The sequence below is a fragment of the Lathamus discolor genome, chromosome 6 (genome assembly GCF_037157495.1).
Source record: "Lathamus discolor isolate bLatDis1 chromosome 6, bLatDis1.hap1, whole genome shotgun sequence".
Taxonomy (NCBI): domain Eukaryota; kingdom Metazoa; phylum Chordata; class Aves; order Psittaciformes; family Psittacidae; genus Lathamus; species Lathamus discolor.
Window position 1 is genome coordinate 13,142,492 of NC_088889.1, and position 21,319 is coordinate 13,163,810.

At 41.1% G+C, this 21,319-nt stretch overlaps 1 protein-coding gene across 3 annotated transcripts in view; it reads right to left on the reverse strand.

The window, feature by feature from the left end:
* The window catches only part of MDGA2 (MAM domain containing glycosylphosphatidylinositol anchor 2), a 387,881-nt gene that overhangs the window by 26,364 nt on the left and 340,198 nt on the right, over positions 1-21,319 (reverse strand). For all 3 annotated transcript variants that reach the window (XM_065685163.1, XM_065685161.1, XM_065685162.1), the window contains exons 11-12: positions 11,204-11,381; positions 1,123-1,143 (exon numbers count right to left, since the gene is read on the reverse strand). In XM_065685163.1, coding sequence (XP_065541235.1) covers positions 1,123-1,143; positions 11,204-11,381 — 199 coding nt within the window. The remainder of the gene's footprint in view (positions 1-1,122; positions 1,144-11,203; positions 11,382-21,319) is intronic.

The window sequence follows — 21,319 nt, forward strand, 5'->3', positions numbered from 1 at the left end:
GAGCATCAGCACATTAGCGAAAACAGTCTGTTTGCAATTTCAATTATGCCTGTGGAGCTGTTCCCTGTGAATTTGTCTGAACACTTTCACACCCAAGTTACACTTCTGGTCTCCACATTTCTCTGTGTAAATAAGGTCCATGATTCCCACATGTACTGCATGAAAAAAGTCTTCTTTTTGTTTTAAAGCTGCAGATGAGCTTCTGACTACCCTCTGAAGCAGCATAATAACTTAAGAACTACAAATGCAATTCTTACACAAAAATAAATGAAGTCAGAAAATTTCATAAACTGACATTTCCCTCAAGATTTCTACCATACCTGTTGAGGTGCAGACACAGTTCCTACACAATAGGTCTTTCAGGCATTTAGCTACTCTCATGACTAAGCCATGGTATCACCTGTACATACTGAGCTGCAATGCCCACAAATGGAGGTTACTTTTAGAACGTTAGTATTTTCCTTTATAGAATCACAGAATCACAGGATGGTTTAGGTTGGAAGGGACCTTAAAAGCTCATCTAGTTCCAACCCCCTACCATGAGCAGGGACACCTCTTCCACTAGACCAGGTTGCTCAAACCCCCATCCAAACTGGTCTTGAACACTGCCAGGGATGGGGCAGCCACAACTTCTCTGGGAAACCTGTTCCAATGTCTCACTACCCTCAGATTTTTTTCCTAATATCTCATCTAAATCTCCTCTCTTTCAGCTTAAAACAATCCCCCCTTGTCCTATCACTACTGGTCCTTGTCAAAAGTTCCTCTCCAACTTTCTTGTTGGCACCTTTAGGTACTAGAAGGCTGCTCTAAGGTCTCCCCGGATCCTTCTCTTCTCTAGGCTGAACTGTTTAGATGAACTGTTCGGGGCAGTGAGAAAGAATGATGAGCTGGAGCTATAATTTTTCCATCCTCCATCTACTCCTTCTTTAGCACGTTGGAAGAACAATATAAAAGACACCTTCAACCACCAGCCCAGCTCACACACAAAAACTAAGGTGGTCCCTGCAATTTAGGGGCTGTGACTGAAAGTAAAATACATATAATTTATTTTTTAACTGTGAAGAACAACAGATGCAAGGACAGTTTTTCATACACATAAAAACTAAAAAGATAAATACTTACGTAAATGTGGATTTACTGGAGCTGGAAGACAGAGCAAAAACAAAATTAGCACAAAGAAGTAATTCTAGCTTATCAATATTAAGATTATCCTAAATTTCCCATTTTCCCCTCCCCTTTACGACCTTGATCATAGCTTGTACAATGAGAAAGCCAGCAAAAATGGAAAGTTCCTTTCTGAGCAAATTTTGTGGCTCCATGTCAACCCAAAGCAAAAGTAGCCTCTCCCATCCATGATATGTATACTTCATCATTAGTACCTGCAGCTTGGGAAACAAGATGCTGGAATTAAGCATCAAACCTAGATTATTGGTGCAGATATTGTAAGGATAGGGATGACTGGGTAGCAAAACTCCAGGGTAATGCGTTTGTACAGGAATCCAACAAAAACTACAGAAGGGATGAATTCACCATAAGCAGAGGTCTGCGCTGGACCTTGCTTGGCATTTAAAATTTCATTTAAGTGTTGTTCTAGAACACTTAACATAATGAATTACCCTTCTACTCAATAAATAGTAGTGTTCTTCAGTTTAAGATGTCTGTGTACACATAAGTCTTAAGAAACAGACAGCACTTGAATTCTTAGAAATGCCAATTTTACTTTTAAATAGAAGAAAAAATAAGCACAGCAAGTTTGTGAGAAGAGGTTTGACATCATTAGACTGAGAGACACAACCAAGTTAAAAAATAAGTCTTCTGGAACATAAACCCTTTTCTATGGAGGAGATATGTTAAAGAAATTTAAGACTATGACACAGGAAGGTGAAGTGTACTGTCCTAAAAGCTGCCAGCAGTTCCATCACACCCCATGTTTGCCTGAGGACCCACTCACAAACTCCTCGACACCCATAATTCCTTAATACTGAAGTTCATCTACTTAACACCTCAATAGGATGAAACAGAATGAAAGTCAAACCTCCACAGTGCCTACAGATCCCTTAATCATGGGAATGACAACCCAGGTTTAGGTCCAGAGTAACCTGTACAATGCTAAAAACTGAAAATGGGGTTTGAATAAGAAATCAGTCTCCAGTTCTGTGCTGTTTGCAGAAGGGTAAATTTGAAGGATGGATGACTTAGAAAGTGGACCTTCTGCTATAAGCCCTTACGTATGTGAGAAACAGAAAGATGCTAAGCTCACAGTTGGAATTGAATGTTATTAATAGAAAATCGAAATAAAATCTTATCTCCAAATAATGGGCTCATCTGGCAACATCAGATATCAGGATGAACGGCGCTCCATGTTTTCTTGCTGCCCTTCTCATACCATATAACTAGACATAAACTCTTGGTTCATCACCCCAGTCATGGATTCTGCATAGCTTTAGATTTCATCTGAAGTTTTCAAAACAGCACTAAATTAGCAACTCTGCTACTTTATCTCCCTTTCTCTGAAACAAATGAGCCGTGATTTGCCCCAGTGCAATCTTCTTAAAAAACTTAGTCATTACGTTATATTAGATAACTTTTACCAACAAATTACCTTTCATTCTCTAAGAAACATTCATTTTGTGGAATCCTTGAGTGATTGAACTTGAATTAGCTGAAATTGCTGGGAACTACATTTACCGACGCTTGATTCGTAGCTAAACATACATGCTTTTATGGAAACTATTATCAGTGTGTAACCTTGAGTCATACTGTTCAGACTGTTCACAGCAGGCCAAGAAAGGTTTTTTGGCAGCCAAACTTCAGTTCACACTGATTGACAACAGCAGAAAACCAAATTAAAGCAGTTTGGCTGAACTTATCTAACATTATAAATAAAGAAAAATACTCCATCACAACCAAATAAAAAAGCCAGAAAGCCCACTCCTCTGAGTAATACAGCATGCTGCTATAAGACAATGTGAACAACTTTAGCTCTCACTGCAGAAAGGCAAGGCTGCTGTGTGCATGACACACAGGTAGCAAGTTATATTAGCCATAAAAGGAAATTAATGGATGATTGAGGGAGTAAATTCCCATAGCTGACTTCGAAATGTCTGGGAAACCTGTGCACCTCAGAGGGTTATTGCTGCTCTGCTCAGCTGACCCTGGCTCGTGCTGGGAGGAAGGTTTTGCTGGCGAGGAATCTCAGGAGAACAAAATGTCATGAAATGTTTGAGCTTGGTTAGAGCCAAAATGGATGATCCCTTAATCTTCCTGCTGTTCCTCCAGCAAGCAGAGAATAAAAACTGCTGGAATTTCAGTGTGCTGGATGATTTTACTTTTCAGTGGTCTGTATTTATGCAGGTCACAACAGAAAAATGTGGGCTGAGTGGCTTTTCTTAATGCTTGCCTTTCTGTTCAGTGCAACAGCATATATGCCAAGACAGATTTCCCACAGCTCCTTCCCAGTACAAATACCTGCTCAGCTTAAAAGTGAAGTGGTCTTCAGAGTCTGCAACATTATGTCCCTCCTTAAAAAAATTAGTTGCAAACCAAGCTTTCCTAGCTATGGAGAACATAGAGACGGAGATAAGTAGAAGCATGATAGATGTTCAACTGCTATGTTTTATACCACTGAAAACTGATTGCTTGTGGTAATTACAACCAGCATCTAAAAGATTTAACCAAGATCAAGAGTCCGTACCTCTGAACACTTGGTTTGCACAGGAAAAGCAATCTTCACTGTAAATATTGGTACTTTACAGGGACAAGGCTTTCTTCCTTCCTGCCCATGGCAGGGGTGCTGGAACTTCATCTTAAGGTCCTTTCCAACCCTAACTATTCTATTCTATGATTCCTTCCATAATAGCAATTATCCTAACTTACTGTTTGCAACACTGGATAATTCTGGAAATGTATGCTGGTGCAAACTTATAAATCCTATAATTTATGCCGTATTTGGTACTAATTTAATTTTTCTGGAAATTGTTCTAGAAATATAATAATAACAAGAATAATAGCAATAACTAATTACCACCGTTCTATTTGCTTTCATACAGAATCTGTGGAATGTCTAAGCCTCATATGAAAATATGCAAGCTGGACTACAAAGTGACTGGCCACCATCATCCATCTCCTGCTGTTGCAGTGCTGACTACATACCAACAGTAGTAACAGGTTGTTGGCTTTTTCCATAGAAGGGACCTAAACTCACTTCTTTAATCACTAGTTTCCTTTAAAAATATTTAAACGTAAGTGTGCATCTGAACCAGCAAGTACTGAAGTTTTAATTGGAGTACTCGGGGGGCTTCACAGCCAGTTTGTCTCAAATAGACACAGATTTATGTATAGTGATGCCACACTGACACAGATTTATGTATAGTGATGGAGATAATATTTAAAATGTTATTACGAGACATATCTGCTCTTACTATGAGACATCTCTGTTTGTAACAGCCTACAAAACATTCATTACTGCTACTTAAATTACCCTGTTTGTATTTACTCGGCAGACTGTGTTCACTAGCAGAGTAACACATGCATCAACCAAAGAATTTGTCAAGTGATGTTTGGCTGTAATTATCAATGTCGCTCCTACTGTGATGATTGCTCTTTTCTCCTGTACTTTCAGCATTCAGATGAGAAAATAAATCATGACAGGCGAGGGATTTCCCTATGAAATGCTTCTGCCATAGGTAAGTTTTTGATTTATGGGATTGCATACTGTGGTGTTTTTATTTTGTATTTACAGCTTCCACTTGGGATGGAAGGATACATTGTAAAGAGCTCACCACTGATGTTTTCCTGCTTTAATAGTCTCCTTATTTTGAACATTCAGATGGCTACCAGCAGGTTAGCACACTGGAAGCTGTTATTTTCATATATTAGCACTTCCATGTTAATCTCCAGTTGTGGGGGTTAATTTAGAAGGTGATGCCCTCTGCATCACGTACAAAGGAGTGTAATCCAATAAAAATGATTTGACATGTTGAATTAATGTGGCTTAACTTTAGCAGTCTGGAAGTTAGACCTAGACACATCATCAAAGAGTGTCATTGGAGTGTCTCTGAAGTCACAGGAGAGATATGGGCATGTCCATACAGTTATTAATCTCCTGGAAGAAATCAGGAGAAACCTTCTCCTCTCTAATAAAACAGCAAAAGCAACCAATACACTAGAAATGTCCTGTTGATGCTTGCACATTATGTAACTATATTCTAGAGAAATCGGTTCTGTGGAGTCCTGACCCATGATCGTCCTACTACAGAAGACATAGCCTATCTATTATCTGTGAAAGTTAATGTATTCCCTAGAGGTAAAAGAGACTGCTACCATTTTTAGCAACTCTAAAACGTGTCCAATCTGTTTTTCACACTGGCTGCATTTCTTTAAAAATTGGGGTGAAATCCTATTAGCCTGATAAAAGTTTTAAACAATAAGGCAAAAAAATGTTTACAGTGGAAATCCTCACCAGTATACAATGGTGCATTTCAAACCTAAGAAAAAATATGTTTTTACTGTAAGGGTGATTGAACACCAAACAGGTTGCCAAGAGAGACTGTGAAGTCTCCATCCTTCGAGATATTCAAGACATGAAAGGACATATTCATGGGTCCTAGTCCTCCAAAAAGAGTAATCCTGAAGTGGTGGCATAAGAAGGGCTGATGCTGCTAGAGGCCAGCATGCTTCTGGAATACTGATCAAAACTGAACACACAAAGACGCACACACACACACAAAATCCTGCTGAAAATATGAAACACAGAACTACAAAATGGTTTTGTTTGGAAGGGACGTTAAAGATCATCGAGTTCACCCTGTGCCAAGGGCAGGCCACCTCCCACTAGACCAGGCTGCTCAAAGCCCTGTCCAACCGGGCCTTGAACACTGCCAGGGATGGGGCAGCCACAGCTTCTCTGAGCAATCTTTGCCAGGGCCTCACCACCCTCACAGGGAAAAATTTCTTCCTAATATCTCATCTAAGTATATGCTATATATCAAATTTCTAAACTATATCTACCCTAAAACTCAAATGTTTTCCCCCTTGCCTGAGGTATCACAATTAAAAAAACCCATGTAATTGGAGAAAATGTAAAAAAATAAATCTTAGTTCTCCTTTTAAGAAACATCTGCTTGATGTCTTTGTTTTTCTGGGTATTGTTTATAGTTATTTCTTGCATTGATGCAGGCCTGCTGCCGTGGATCGTGCTAGCACATTAACTGCTTTTCTAAGATTCCAGCATTTCAGATCATAAGAACTGGATTTGCATTATAATAATGTCCATTATATCATTATTTTAGAGTTGAAGCTGTAACATCCTTAAAATTACCCTGTAAATAGATGGCTGATACTTGAGTCATTGGATGAATCCTAAGATAAAAATTATTATTTTAAGCATGCAAAGCCTCAGTGGTTTTGGGATCCTTCTTTAAAGGGAAGTCACTTTAGGTTTATCTTAGTGATTAGCATCTGGGTCATGATTCCTGAAGCTGTGAATTTGTCACCATCAGGGTAACAGCACTGCGTATTGCTCCCAAAAGCATCTCTCCATCTAGGGTACAGACGCAACAGCTTCCTCTCTCCTGGGCAGCTGGATTTTACATTGGCACCTCATCAGCACATTTGAAATGGGATGTTGTTCACATCTGTGCTAATGGCAGATTCTAGCAGAAAAAATTTCCGTAGACAAAATATGCTTTTTATGCTGCATGGGAATGTTCTTCCTGCGAGTCAGGGGCTAGAAATGTAAAACACATAATGTTTCATTAAGACCTCAAACTCAGCACAGTTGGGAGCCACAGCCGAGACCTCAATCAACCTTCTGAGACTTGCCAGATTAAGACCCCCACCAAAATAGGGCAGTAGTAACTGAGTGACCCCAATGGTGTTTTTTTGGTTTTTTTTTTTTTCTCCTTATAGGAGCACTGGTCATTATTTAAGTAATGGGAGAAATTTCAAGGTCCATAGATGAGGGCAGTGAGACATAGCACAAGCTAGGTAACCACTAGTGAGGATACCTAGTGTCCCTAGGTATCTAGTGAGTCATTAGGTCACTAGTGAGGATATGTGTCCCTATCACAGCCACCATGGAGAGACTGGGACTGGTGCAGAGAAACCCCAAATGACTGAATGAAGCTCCTGATCCTGATCACCTTTGGGAAAACTCTGGGTCTTTCCTACCTGTATGTGGGGAGCCCCAAAGAGACCTGACTAATACTGCTAGTGTTGGAAAATAGGAACTTCTTAGGGTAAGGAGGTCCAACGAAGAGGCAAAGTCCAACAGGAATTGCACCAGTATGGCCATCTTCTCCTCATTTGTAACTTCATGGATGTAGTAAGCAAGTCGTTTCTTTAATTTAGATTTTGTTCTCAGGAGATTTAGGAAACAAAGACTTTGCAAACACTTTCCTGTAGCAGGTGAAGATTCATCACCATCATTATCAGATCTGGCATTTAGTGAAATGTGCCACTCCATTCTTTAGAATCGATATTTGAGATTACATAATGTAAATTTTTCCTGGATATTATTACAATGATAAAAATAATTTATTATGAGATTGAGTAGGGCTGAGCTAATCACTGATCATTAAGGACTGTACAGATAATGCACAAGGCATTTAAATGTTTTTCAGATAAATTATTTTATAATGATTTCTGAAAGTAATTCCTCATCTGTAGGTTGGTTTTGGGTGTTCTGCTGCATGTGATTTCCTGCTTTGGGCTCTCTTAGGTATCTGCATAGCACTAACTATGGTTGGATCCAGCTCCTGGAGCAATTTGACCTATGTGGCTAGCTGTGAATTGACCTCATGGTAGAATCATAGGATCGCAGAATGGTTTGTGTTGGAAGGGATCTTAAAAATCATCTAGTTCCAAACTCCTTGCTCCAAGCTCTGTCCAACCTGTCCTTGAACACTGCGAGGGATGGGGCAGCCACAGATTCTCTGGGCATCCTCTGCGAACTCACCATCCCCATAGAGAAGAATTTCTTCCTAATATCTAATCGAAATCTAAATCTACCCTTTGTCAGTTTAAAGCCATTACCCCTTCACAGAATCACAGAATCACAGAATCCCAAGGGTTGGAAGGGACCTAAAAAGATCATCTAGTCCAACCCCCCTGCAAGAGCAGGGTAACCTACAGTACATCACACAGGAACTTGTCCAGGCGGGCCTTGAATATCTCCAGTGTAGGAGACTCCACAACCCCCCTGGGCAACCTGTTCCAATGCTCTGTCACTCTTACAGTAAAGAAGTTCTTCCTGATGTTAACGTGGAACTTCCTATGTTCCAGTTTACACCCATTGCCCCTTGTCCTATCACTGGATATCACTGAAAAAAGCCTAGCTCCATCATCCTGACACCTACCCTTCACATATTTGTAAACATTGATGAGGTCACCCCTCAGTCTCCTCTTTTGCAAGCTAAAGAGACCCAGCTCCCTCAGCCTCTCCTCATAAGGGAGATGTTCCACTCCCTTAATCATCTTTGTGGCTCTGCGCTGGACTCCTTCAAGCAATTCCCTGTCCTTCTTGAACAGAGGGGCCCAGAACTGGACGCAATATTCCAGATGCGGCCTCACCAAGGCTGAGTAGAGGGGGAGGAGAACCTCTCTTGACCTACTAACCACTCCCTTTCTAATGCACCCTAAGATGCCATTTGCCTTCTTGGCCACAAGAGCACATTGCTGGCTCATGGTCATCCTCCTATCCACCAGGACCCCCAGGTCCCTTTCCCCTTCACTACTTTCCAGCAGGTCAACCCCCAACCTGTACTGGTACATGGGGTTGTTCTTCCCCAGATGCAAGACTCTACACTTGCCCTTGTTAAATTTCATCAAGTTTCTCCCCGCCCAACTCTCCAGCCTGTCCAGGTCTCGCTGAATGGCAGCACAGTCCTCTGGTGTGTCAGCCACTCCTCCCAGTTTTGTGTCATCAGCAAACTTGCTGAGGGTGCACTCAGTTCCCTCATCCAGGTCATTGATGAAAATATTAAACAGCACCGGTCCCAGCACCGACCCCTGAGGAACTCCACTAGTCACAGACCTCCAGCTAGATTCTGCGCCATTGACCACAACTCTCTGCCTTCTTCCTTTCAACCAGTTCTCGATCCACCTCACTACTTGATCGTCAAGCCCACACTTCCTTAGCTTATCTATGAGGATGCTGTGGGAGACAGTATCAAATGCCTTACTGAAATCAAGAAAAACTACATCTACCGCTCTACCATCATCCCTCCACCTAGTCACTTCCTCATAGAAGGCTATAAGGTTGGTCATACATGACTTCCCCCTCATAAAACCATGTTGGCTGTTCTTAATGACCCCCTCATCCTTGATATGCCTAGTGATGGAGTCAAGAATAAGTTGTTCCATCACCTTTCCAGGGATGGAGGTAAGGCTGACCGGTCTATAATTACCCGGGTCCTCCTTCTTGCCCTTCTTATAGATTGGTGTGACCTTTGCCATCCGCCAATCCTCAGGCACCTCGCCCGTTTCCCACGACTTACCAAAGATGATGGAAAGTGGCCTAGCAATGACCTCCGCCAGCTCCCTCAGCACCCGTGGGTGCATTCCATCCGGACCCATCGATTTACAGATGTCCAGTTTGCATAGCTGATCCCTAACCCAATCCTCATCTACCAAAGCAAACTCCTCCTTTGTCCTGACTCCTTCTGGGGCTATAGAAATCCGGGGCCCTCGGGGAGAGTCTGCAGGAGTAAAGACAGAGGCAAAGAAGGCATTCAGCACCTCTGCCTTCTTTATATCCTCTGTCTCCAGGGTACCCACTTCGTTCAGCAGTGGGCCTATATTGCCTCTTGTTTTAGTTTTATTTGCTATGTATTTGAAGAAGCCCTTTCTATTGTCTTTAACCCGACTAGCAAGATTGAGTTCCAGGGAGGCCTTAGCTGTCCTAATTGCCTCCCTACATCCTCTAACAACTGTCCGATATTCCTCCCAAGCGGCCAGCCCCTCCTTCCATAATCCATAGATTCTCCTTTTCCACTTGAGTTTGCCCAGCAGCTCCTTGTTTAACCACGCCGGTCTCCTAGATCCCTTACTTGACTTCCTACTCATTGGGACGCTCCGATCCTGAGCTTGGAAGAAGCGGTCCTTGAATGCTAACCAACTATCTTGAGCCCCTTTACCGCCTAGTACACTTTCCCATGAGACTTCCCTTAGCAGTTGACTGAAGAGGCCAAAGTTGGCCCTTCGGAAATCCAGAACTGTACCCCTTGTCCTATTGGTACAGGCCCTGGTACAGTCTGTCCCCAAATGATGAAATACTTTCATGGTTCCATGCTTACAGTTATCTCCCCCTGCCACACACATCCCTTCTTCAATGATAAATCTTTCTGCTAAGCACATCAGGTTTCCCAATACAAACCGCACAATAGTATCTTTAGCTAAGCTACCTTCTCTCTAAGGCTCCTCTTGCCCATTCATTGTAATTTTTACAGACCAAAAAAAAAAAAAAAAAAAAAGTGATTCAGTTATTCATTAAAAAAATACCCTAAGAAAGGTATTTGAAGGGATTGTTCAGAGCTCTAGGAATTAATTCCTGGTAATGCTGGGAGACTGAATGGAAGGATGTATGGATACTGTATTTTTCTTGTTAGGTTAAAGTGGACAAACTTTCGTCACAGCTCAGCCTTTTAGAAGATGTATAAATGCCCCTTTCCACTTTTTAAGGACTAGAAACGGTCACTTTATATATATATATCACTCACATTCAAATAAGAATGTCTCAGAAAGTGCTCATTCTGGAAGAAAAATTAAGTATATTGATGACATCACAACACTGATTTGACACTTTCAGAATAATACTTTTGTAGATTTTTCTTCAAAACTCATTGCCCTTCAGTGTTCAAAGTAAGAACAAGCTCTTAAAATGAGCTTTTCATGAAGCTAATATCAATTTGTTCAATTTTTCCATTTATTTCACAAAAACTTTGATAGGATTTTGCATTTCGGCTGTTCAGATTTTTTAATTATTATTTTAATTTTGTATTCAATATTGTGAATCTTTCCAAAGGTGGAGACAAATTTTTGTTTCTACCGAGAACCCTCCTTCCTAGAAGCCTACCCTCGTCCCTTGCAGCATTATTTCCAGGACTGGTATTCAGTTCACACAGCACAGCCATGCCCTGTACGAAAGACCAAATTATGCAGAATTCACCACAACACATTTGCTTGTACACAAAAATCTTCTTACCACTATATTTGATGACCCGAATGGTTGAGTCCCCCTCCCCAAATCTGGTGATGGGCGTTAGACGGACTTCATACGCCTCTGGCTTTATCAGCTCGGTTAGGTTGTAGGTAATTAATTCTCCCTTTTGAATATTTCCATTCACTGTAATTTCCTGTTCCCACCAACGCTGTTGTCCAGCCTAGAATCAAAAGAAGAATGCAAATATAAGACCTTTTGGAACAGATGTTGTCTTCACCTTAAAGGGAGCACATGCAGACCTGTGCAACCCTGGGTGCATCCTTAAACCTTCCAACAACACAGAAGGATTAGAGATACAGCAAAACTACCAACCTCCCTGAGACAACCCACTAATCGCCATTTCTGTTACAAACAGATGAGATCGCAGATTGCAAACCCACTTTATGAAGAGGCCACCCCTGGCTGACACCTGCCTGTTCTCCTCTGCCCGTGTAGGTCCTGCACCACACCTTGGGCAGCCCATGGGCTAATAGGCACCATGCAGCACCCAGATGCTTGCTGTATGCAGGAAAAGTATAATGTTCATTTAGATCAGAAGAACTGCTGACACTCACCAGACAGAGACTACAGTGAGGGACAATGCACTCCATTTGGGATGGTGTGTAAGCACGCAAGCAACTCCATTTGGGATGGTGTGTAAGCACGCAAGCATCCAAGCAGATGCCACAGAGTTTTACAAAATCTCACTGAATTCTTGCATATTTAGGAACTGCCACCTTTGCAAACCTGCACCTATGTTTAAAACCTACTTATCAAATCATTAAATAACTTTTTTTTTTCCCCTTGAAAAAAATGCTGCTCATTTTGGTTCATTTCATCAGCTAACCAAGGCTGAATTTACTATGCTATACAGAATCATAGAATAGTTAGGGTTGGAAAGGACCTTAAGATCATTTAGTTCCAACCCCCCTGCCAGGGGCAGGGACACCTCACTCTAGAACATGTCACCCAGGACTCAAACCTGACCAGGTAAATTGGCTTCTCATGCCTATTCCCTCCAAGATTTTAAAATATTATTGGCCAGCTACACAAGCAGATGTGTTCTTGGCCGCTGCGCACACCAGGCTGGGACAGCCGCAACTCTGTGAGCTGGGTACTGCCTCCCTGTTAATGGCAATGAGGTTTCACAGCTGTCATTCGTTGCATAATTTGATGCTAATAAGAACACACTGAAGAACTGAAATGCAGTTTGATTTCCAAATACTTACCACTTTTGTTATGAGAAAGAAAGAGGCTAGCCACTAATGGTCTTAGTGCATAATTACCAGCAATCCTTGTACTTTCAAAGATGGATGGATTTCAGGGAACAAAGAAAGTCAATATGAGCAAACAGGCTATTTTATTAAAAAAATTGGAAGATAGATTTTTGTGCTTTATAGACTGCACAATGTTTTCAACATCAACATCCATAGTTTCTTTTATTTATATGCCTTATCAAGAAATTAATCTAATTAACAAGGCATCATTAGAAAAAAGTGTCACATTGTCTCTAATGTTACTTTAGTTTATAGATAACCAGAAATCATACAGATTTTGGGCAGCAGAGTGACTGATATTGCAGTACTACTTGCAGAGACCCTGCCTTATTACACACAGTAGCTGCAGAAAACAAAGGAAAAAGCATTAAATATTTACCATGCATCCCAAGACAGCTATACAGGTGCAGTGATGGTAAAATGAGATGTTCCACTAAGCTTACCATACCTGTCAGTGCACTGAAGGTCTTACCTATTAAAGGTTCACCCATAACAAGTTTACTAAGGAGACAATAATTTTTATTCCAGAACTTTAATTTGCTGATGCAATAAAAATATATATGGAAATATCTGAAATCTAGTACTAAACCTACCACAATTCATCCAAATAAACTACATTTGCAGTAATTTGCTGGTCTTCTAAAGGAAAATTTCCTAATCTTACTTCCATTGTACTTTTTGTTGTTTGTTCTTTGTAATTATTCTATTTTTTTTATTTTTTTTTTTAATCAAACTATGAAGTTGACTACAAGGAAGATTAAAACTATTGACTGTGTCCTAAAAGTGAGCAGTATATTACCAAATATAATTTCATGACTGTGTCTGTCCCTTTAACAAAAATTAAGAATCAGAAAAACATAAATCTGGAGAAAATTACCTAAATTTCAATTATTTTTTTTTTTAATATATGTCATTGGTGTTTTTTTTTAAGGGCATATGTTTTATAGCACCATGCTGGTTGCCAATTACACTTGTGGGTACTGCATTAACAAAACTGCGCTTCCAGTTGCATGAGCCAATACTGACTTTCCATCATTTGAAGTTAGCTAGCTGCTGCTTAGAGGTACTTCTGACTACTTACGGTGGTCTACTGTAAAATATTCTCTGTTGCACCTCATTTCTGAGTAAGGAAATACTGAAACAGAAACTTTGCAAATAATTTCAATAATTAATGCTACATGTTTAAAGTTACCAAAAGTAGTCATGAATTTGTATCAAATTCAGTTCTTCTTTAGACTATTGCCCTTTTCTACACCACCCAAACAAAAGCAGTAAAGAAGCTCCATTATTTTATTAATTCTGAAAGCAACACAATTTGATTTCATTTCAGCTTTATGCATCCTAAGCCAATATTGGATATTGGCATTTCTCAATAGGAAGTAACACACATTTTTTGCCTTGCAATCAACACCAGCTCTGTTCTAATTTTTACCATGGAAACCATAAAACCCCTAAACATCTCAAAATTGTTGCTAGATTTGACACAAAGCATCCCCTTGCCTGATTTTTGAGCTCCACTGTTGAACAAATAAGCAAAGAAAATCAGTATCCACACAGCTTTTGCCACCTTCAGCTCTCAATCTTCTTTTTTCACTAGGAACATAAACCCAGCTGTTGGAAGTGAGATGGATGACTGGAGGCATCACTCCTGAAGCCTGACACAACCCTGCTGGACCCCTGCTAGCAGCCTGGGCATCAGCGCAGAGCTGATTCCCAGACCAGGTGTGAAACAGCAATGGACCCTTGGCTGACCAGTATTAAAAGTGTTGAATACAGGTGTAGCATCTGAACTCATTTACTTGCTGATACAGTAAAAAAAATGAAGGTCAGACATGCAACCAGAAGGAAAACCATGGTTTTTCTAGCACAAAATTTTTAAAGGTCTGCATGATTTTGAGGCACCCCAGTGAAATGCCCAACTTACCCTAAAAATAGGATTTAGATTCCTACAATGCCTTGGGGCATTCCAAACTCCTAGCATGAAACCGGGGAGGCTCTGCAAAGCTAGACTCCATGTTGGAGACACCCAAAGCTCTTGGTCATGCACTGGTTCGCATTAAAGCACTAAGAACAACGCAGCCCTCTGCCTTTGCTCCTGCAGCACTGTCTTCCTCCAGAGATCTGGGTATCTATTTAAGCAGCCTTGGCTGGGAAGGAGCCAAATCCACATCACCCACTTTCTTTAAATCACTTGAACAGCTTCTACCCAACACCCAGGCTGTGCTAAAGTCCAGGCTGATGTTTCAAAGAGAGAATGCACCAGCAAATCCATCTTCAAAACATAATGTCTGCATGTCAATTCGTGTTCAGAGCTTTAAAATTTGAAAGAAACAAGATCTGCCTAAAAAGAATTTTTGTAGGAGAAAAATTCTTATAATCAAAGATCTTTGCCTTACTAAGAAAATGGTGAGATACATTTTGGGAAATTTACTTTGACCAAGCTGAAACAAGAGTTTTCCAATTGTTTGTGAGTATTTTTAAAGCACTGAGGAAAAAAACACATTTCTGATGCATTTATTAGCATTATCATATGCTAACCTGTAATTAATTTAGCAGAGCATACCTACGTTCAGTCAATCCACAGCACAGAAGGCTTCACAGGGGCTCCTTTATATTGATTACCTTTGAATATTTAGAAATCTTTTTTCTTAAAGCTAGCAGAAAAGCAAAATGTGTTTCCCTGATGTCGGAGAAAACGGACTATAAAAATGTAGCAGTGTTTTATTGCAGCAGTCTGCAACCATCTTCTCTATGTGGTCAATGAAAGGGTATTTATTCTATGCCTGTTGTTGGGAAACACTGTATTCTCTAGAAGACTAGCACATATAGATTTCTTGAGATATTTATCCTATGGGATGATTAAATATTGATTGCTTATATGCACAGTTATGTTTATAAAAAATAAACACAACCTTAGTCCTTTGTACTTGGCCTATTGATTTCAACCATAAACTTCTTCATTGACTCAAAAAGTCAATCATCTCTTTAATTAATGACAACTGAATGCAAAGTAAATTAATCTACTGTATACTTCTCTAAAAAAAAAAAAACTGTGGCTGTCTTTAAAATAAGTTCTTTACAACTTATAACAACAACAATTGATTTTCCTTAACAATAAAAGAGTTTTCTTTAGTGGTTATAGATATATAAAACTGCATGGTTCAGTTCATGGTCAAATACTTCTATCTGCACACAACAGAGGGAAAACTCCCATTTAATGTTTGCCTTATTTCTGCTGTGCAAATCCAGTGCCTGCTGCTCTTCAACAATTTTGGCCAGCAATATAATCAGAGCTATCTGGTTTTGAACATAAACCTTATTAAGAAGGTGGCTCCTGTGTCATCTTCATTTTGAAAGGATAGTTACATCCCTGGAATGACTCACAGTGAAAAATATCTGTAATTCAGGCAAAACCAACAAGGCCAGATGTAAAGCACGTTCTGCCATGCTTGTCATCAGTTTATTTTCCACTGTGCACCATGCTCTTGATGACATCTCTTTTCACAAAATCAAAGAATCACAGAATGGTTTGGGTTGGAAGGGACCTTAAAGCTCATCCAGTTCCAGTTCCCCTGCCACAGACAAGGACACCTTCCACTAGAGCAGGCTACTCAAAGCCCTGTCCAACCTGGCCTTGAACACTGCCAGGGACGGGGCAGCCACAGCTCTTCTGGGCAACCTGTGCCAGGGCCTCACCAACCTCACAGGGAAGAACTTCTTCTTACTATCTGGTTTAGATAGGCCCTCCATCATTTTAAAGCTGTTTTCCCTTGTCCTATCCCTACTTGCCCTTATACAAAGTTCCTCTCCAGCTTTCTTTTCAGCCCCTTTAGGTACTGGATGCTGCTCTAGGGCCTCCTCCAGACTTCTCTTTTTTAGTATTTTAATATAGTAATGATTTTTTAAATGTTCATAATTTCAATAATTTTCAGGATTTAAAAAATACTTTCACATGCAGTCAGTAGAACTGCCAAAACCTCACATTTGTTTCTGTGCTGAGCTGTTTCTTGCTCTCTGCTCTCCTGTCAATGCTGATACCAGCTGCTGTTGAGGCAACAGGGAGTGAGTGCGGAGCAAGCACGACATTAGGTTTGATTGTCAGAGCCAGGAACATCCTCTGAGCCAAAGTACCCTGAGTGAGGCTGGACATGGTTATGGGGCTGGAGATGTTTGCTGGAGAAGAACACTGACACCCCTCATGGGGCAGGACTCACTGCTGTGGCTGGTGCTGTCACCAGCAACTAGCACTCGGCCTCCATTCGTCAGGAGATGAGGCACATGGAAACAGCAGCTGCATGATAAATCTCTTCTTCCCCTCCTTCCCAGCTGGAAAACTGAGTATCTAAAGCACATTCAACAGTGAGCACAATCTTTTTCAATTAGTGAACTTCTAATCTGAAAGAACAATCAAAGGCATATAATTTACTTTCTTCTTGCAGGATTACATTAACAGTCATCCTGTATTTGCTCCTAACATTCATGTTACTTATTTTGTGTGTACCACACTGAGGAATTTGTTTTATGTGGTACACACAGAAACTTAAAAAAATATTTCTCTCTTTCCTTTTTAAGAAACTAAAATTCCCCAAGTCTTTAGTTATTAGATGCTTGGAGCCCAAAGATACAGAATGTTCTAGGCACATTTTTTATGGACTACAAACGGATGGATAAGTGGTTCAGATGTCAGAAACATCTCTCCACAATCCAAATCCATGGCCTGATATATGAAGAAGAAAGAGATGGGAACAACTTGAAGAAAGCTGTTATGCAAAAGCTGGAAGCTAGATGATCCAACAGTTTTAAATACGTATCTCAGGTTTTAGAGGCAAGGTGGTAAATGGCAACCCAGGAAAAAAGACAGGTCATTTTTATCAGAGTAAAATCAAAATGCAGCACAAATATCCGCTAAAAACTTATTAATTGGGAGATAAAATGCACTGTGTTCTGTTTTTTCCATACAAATGAAGGATAATAAAACTATCTTTTAAGATATGAATTATAACACTTTATCTGCTGTGTAAACTGTAATCTAGGATATTTTGTATCTGGAAGGTTGTTGCTGTTTCTTTGCTTTTAACAACCCTACCCACAGGGACAGAGAGTTAACTCTGATTTTATACTAGGTATGGCTTTATTGAATTAGAAAAGCAATAAAATTTATTCCTGTTCATTTTTAACTTTGTGGCAAATTTGATGCACCCCTTTACATGTACAGGTTTGAGAATGAACAGAAAATTATATACCCCATTTTGCAGCCAGTGACCATGCAACTTTCACAGAAATCCCTTTCATGAGTGCATAATATATATTTGAATTATATATTTGAATACATCTGACCCTGCACGGTGCTGAATGAAAACATCAGTTTAAAATACAATAAAGCCAAACGGTGACCAGAAGGAAGCGTACAGAGAAGTGACCTGCTCTAGGCAGTTTGAAGAGACTTTCTCATTATCAACTGACTGGAACCGCAGACATCTGTAGACTGAAAATAAAGGAAATGCAGGAACTTTAATCTTTCACATAACAAGCCTGAACAAGTTACTCTCTGGTTTACCGGTACCGGTTGACTTTTTATTACTTCTTTAAAGCAGAGTTGTTCATTTTCTAGGTCACCGTGGCTGCATCGCTGCCGGCGGTGCAGGGAGCGTGGCCGTTGCCTCCCGAGGAACAAGAGCAGCCACCACAGAGATCAGAGATGCAGACCCTTTGTGTCTGCTTCAGGAAAGTCTCACTTGTTTCATTTGCTTTCATCCTGCTGACAGTACATATCAGAGAGCTGGAAGCACTCGCTTACCACTGCTTGAATGCTTGTGCAACTTGAAGTTTACTAACTGTTATCATGTATAAAAAACTACCTGAATCTGGTTTTTGTGAAAGACAAACTATGGAGAGGAACACCTCCATGCGATATCCAGAGAGCACCAGAACTGTTCTGAGCAGTTGCAAGCTGCTGGCCTGGAGCTTCACTGGCCACTGCAGGTGAAAGCACTTCTGCAACCTGCTTAGGAGCTGGTATGGAAAAACACAAAGATCAATTTGGTGGCCTTCTATGATGGGGCTACAGAACTGATGGACAAGGGTAAAGCAGTTGATGTCATCTACCTGGACTTCTGCAAAGCATTTGACACCGTCCCACACAACATCCTTGTCTCTAAATTAGAGAGAGATCAATTTGATGGATGGACCACTCGGTGGATAAAGAACTGGCTGGATGGCCGCACACAAAGAGTTGTGATCAATGGCTCGATGTCTGGCTGGAGACCAGTAACAAGTGGTGTCCCTCAGGGATCGGTGTTGGGACCGGTCTTGTTTAACATCTTCGTCGCTGACATGGACAGTGGGATTGAGTGCGCCCTCAGCAAGTTTGCCGATGACACCAAGCTGTGTGGTTTGGTTGATACGCTGGAGGGAAGGGATGCCATCCAGAGGGACCTGGACACGCTTGTAAGGTGGGCTGATGCCAACCTCATGAAGTTCAACCATGACAAGTGCAAGGTTGTACACCTGGGTCGGAGCAATCCCAGGCACAGCTACAGGTTGGGCAAAGAAGAGATTCAGAGCGGCCCTGCAGAGAAGGACTTGGGGGTGCTGGTCGATGAGAAAATGAACATGAGCCGGCAGTGTGTGCTCGCAGCCCAGAAAGCCAACCGTATCCTGGGCTGCATCAAAAGGAGCGTGACCAGCAGGTCGAAAGAGGTGATCCTGCCCCTCTACTCTGCTCTTGGGAGACCTCGCCTGGAGTATTGTGTGCAGTTCTGGTGTCCTCAACATAAAAAGGACATGGAAGTGTTGGAACAAGTCCAGAGGAGGGCCACGAGGATGATCAGGGGACTGGAGCACCTCCCGTTTGAAGACAGGCTGAGAAAGTTGGGGCTGTTCAGCCTGGAGAAGAGAAGGCTGAGTGGGGACCTCATAGCAGCCTTCCAGTATCTGAGGGGGGCCTATAGGGATGCTGGGGTGGGACTCTTAGTCAGGGACTGTAGTGATAGGACAAGGGGTAACGGGTTAAAACTTAAACAGGGGAAGTTTAGATTGGAGATAAGGAGGAAATTCTTTCCTGTTAGGGTGGTGAGGCACTGGAATCGGTTGCCCAGGGAGGCTGTGAGTGCTCCATCCCTGGTGGTGTTCAAGGCCAGGTTGGATGAAGCCTTGTGTGGGATGGTTTAGTGTGAGGTGTCCCTGCCCATGGCAGGGGGGTTGGAACTAGATGATCTTGAGGTCCTTTCCAACCCTAACTATTCTATGATTCTATAAGACATTCACAGCTGCTCAAGGAAAACTGAACATATGCTCATTGAAGCAAAAGGTTGAAGGTGAGGTCCAAAAGTGGTTTTGTTCTGGCTGGATAAACTTTCAGGACTATAGAAACACTCTGAGTGACTTTAGGAAGCACTTTTTGTATGCACTTTGAAAACATGCACAAGAAAATGTCAAGACAATTCAACACAAAGGGTTTCATGGCCTTTAGCACAAAATCCTGAATTTGCCTGTGTTCCTAGGATAATGCATGCTATGGTACACTAGTTTCCTAAATTATTTAATGACCTTCAGGCTCCCCCTGTGACTGAACTCCATTTTATCATTGAGCTTTTAATGAAAGCAGCTACATGAGTGTTGGTTATCTCCAAAGGATGACCAGGAAACATGTACAAGGATGCTTTGAAACACAAACAATTGGAAGAATGTGGGAAGAATTATTCCAAAGCCAAATCCAAAGCTGAGATACATTAATGTCAGAATATTCTTCACAGAGCTATTAATGAGACAGTAAAATGTTCCTTATGAGCTGAAGACACGTTGGCAGACCACAGCATCTTCAGAAGCAAGTAGAGGGTAACCAAATCTATGCATTTCACCATGATGAAAGACACTTAAGGTTGTCTTCATCACTCAATTCAATTGCTATTAGGATAGTTACAAATGAGAGGCTGTGTGCAACAGTGACCCTGAGAAATGGAAACTTCCTGTACTCTACTCTGCTTTGTTTTCATAAATGCTACACACGGGAGGATTTATGGTCTCCTGAGCTACATGAAAACGTGTTCTGATGGTGTCACACATGGCAGTTTTCATGCTTATTAGTTTGAATGCATCCTCACCCCACGATTTAAATAAAAAAAAAACCAAATGCAAGTCTGCTACTAGTGACAAAGCATTGTACCTATCAGCTAACTCTACCCACAGTGCCAAAAGGGTCACAGATAAGGGTTACACCTCTCGCTGACCGTATTCCTCATCAGCATTCAAGGACTGGCAACCGCTTGCTCCCAGACCCCGCCCCAGCACCCCCAGTGCCACCTTCCTTTCTCTGTGGTTCTGTTCTGCTCCATGATGAAAGCCCACCTAAGCAGTACGGAAAGATAAGTGTTTTCTGATTGTCATACTCATGTTTAATATAGTCTGTCTGGGCTACTGCTTTCTGTTTTGGTTTGGGACTCTTCTTGAAACAGGTATCTACAGTTTAAATGAAAATGTGATCAGTACTAAGATGACCAGTATATAAACATTTTTAAAAAGAATTCTCTCTTATTGTGGAACTTGGTAATAAAAATGTATTCAAGGCTGTACTACATGATCTCCCCACAACACAGTAAGAATCTTCATCACTACCATCACTCACAGAGTCCTAAACCTGTTAGGTTCCACCATGTTATGTTTGGCTTGACCCACCGAAGGTGCAACCTCTCCACTTGCATTTTAGTGGAAACCGCCACAGATTGAAAGCAGGCAGTATGAATTTGCTCATAGTAAGGGTCACAGAACACACTTCTCTAGCGTATGGTCTCAGATCAGTAACAACTTTGAATGTTATGACACTGCATTCAAATCAGTACCTTTT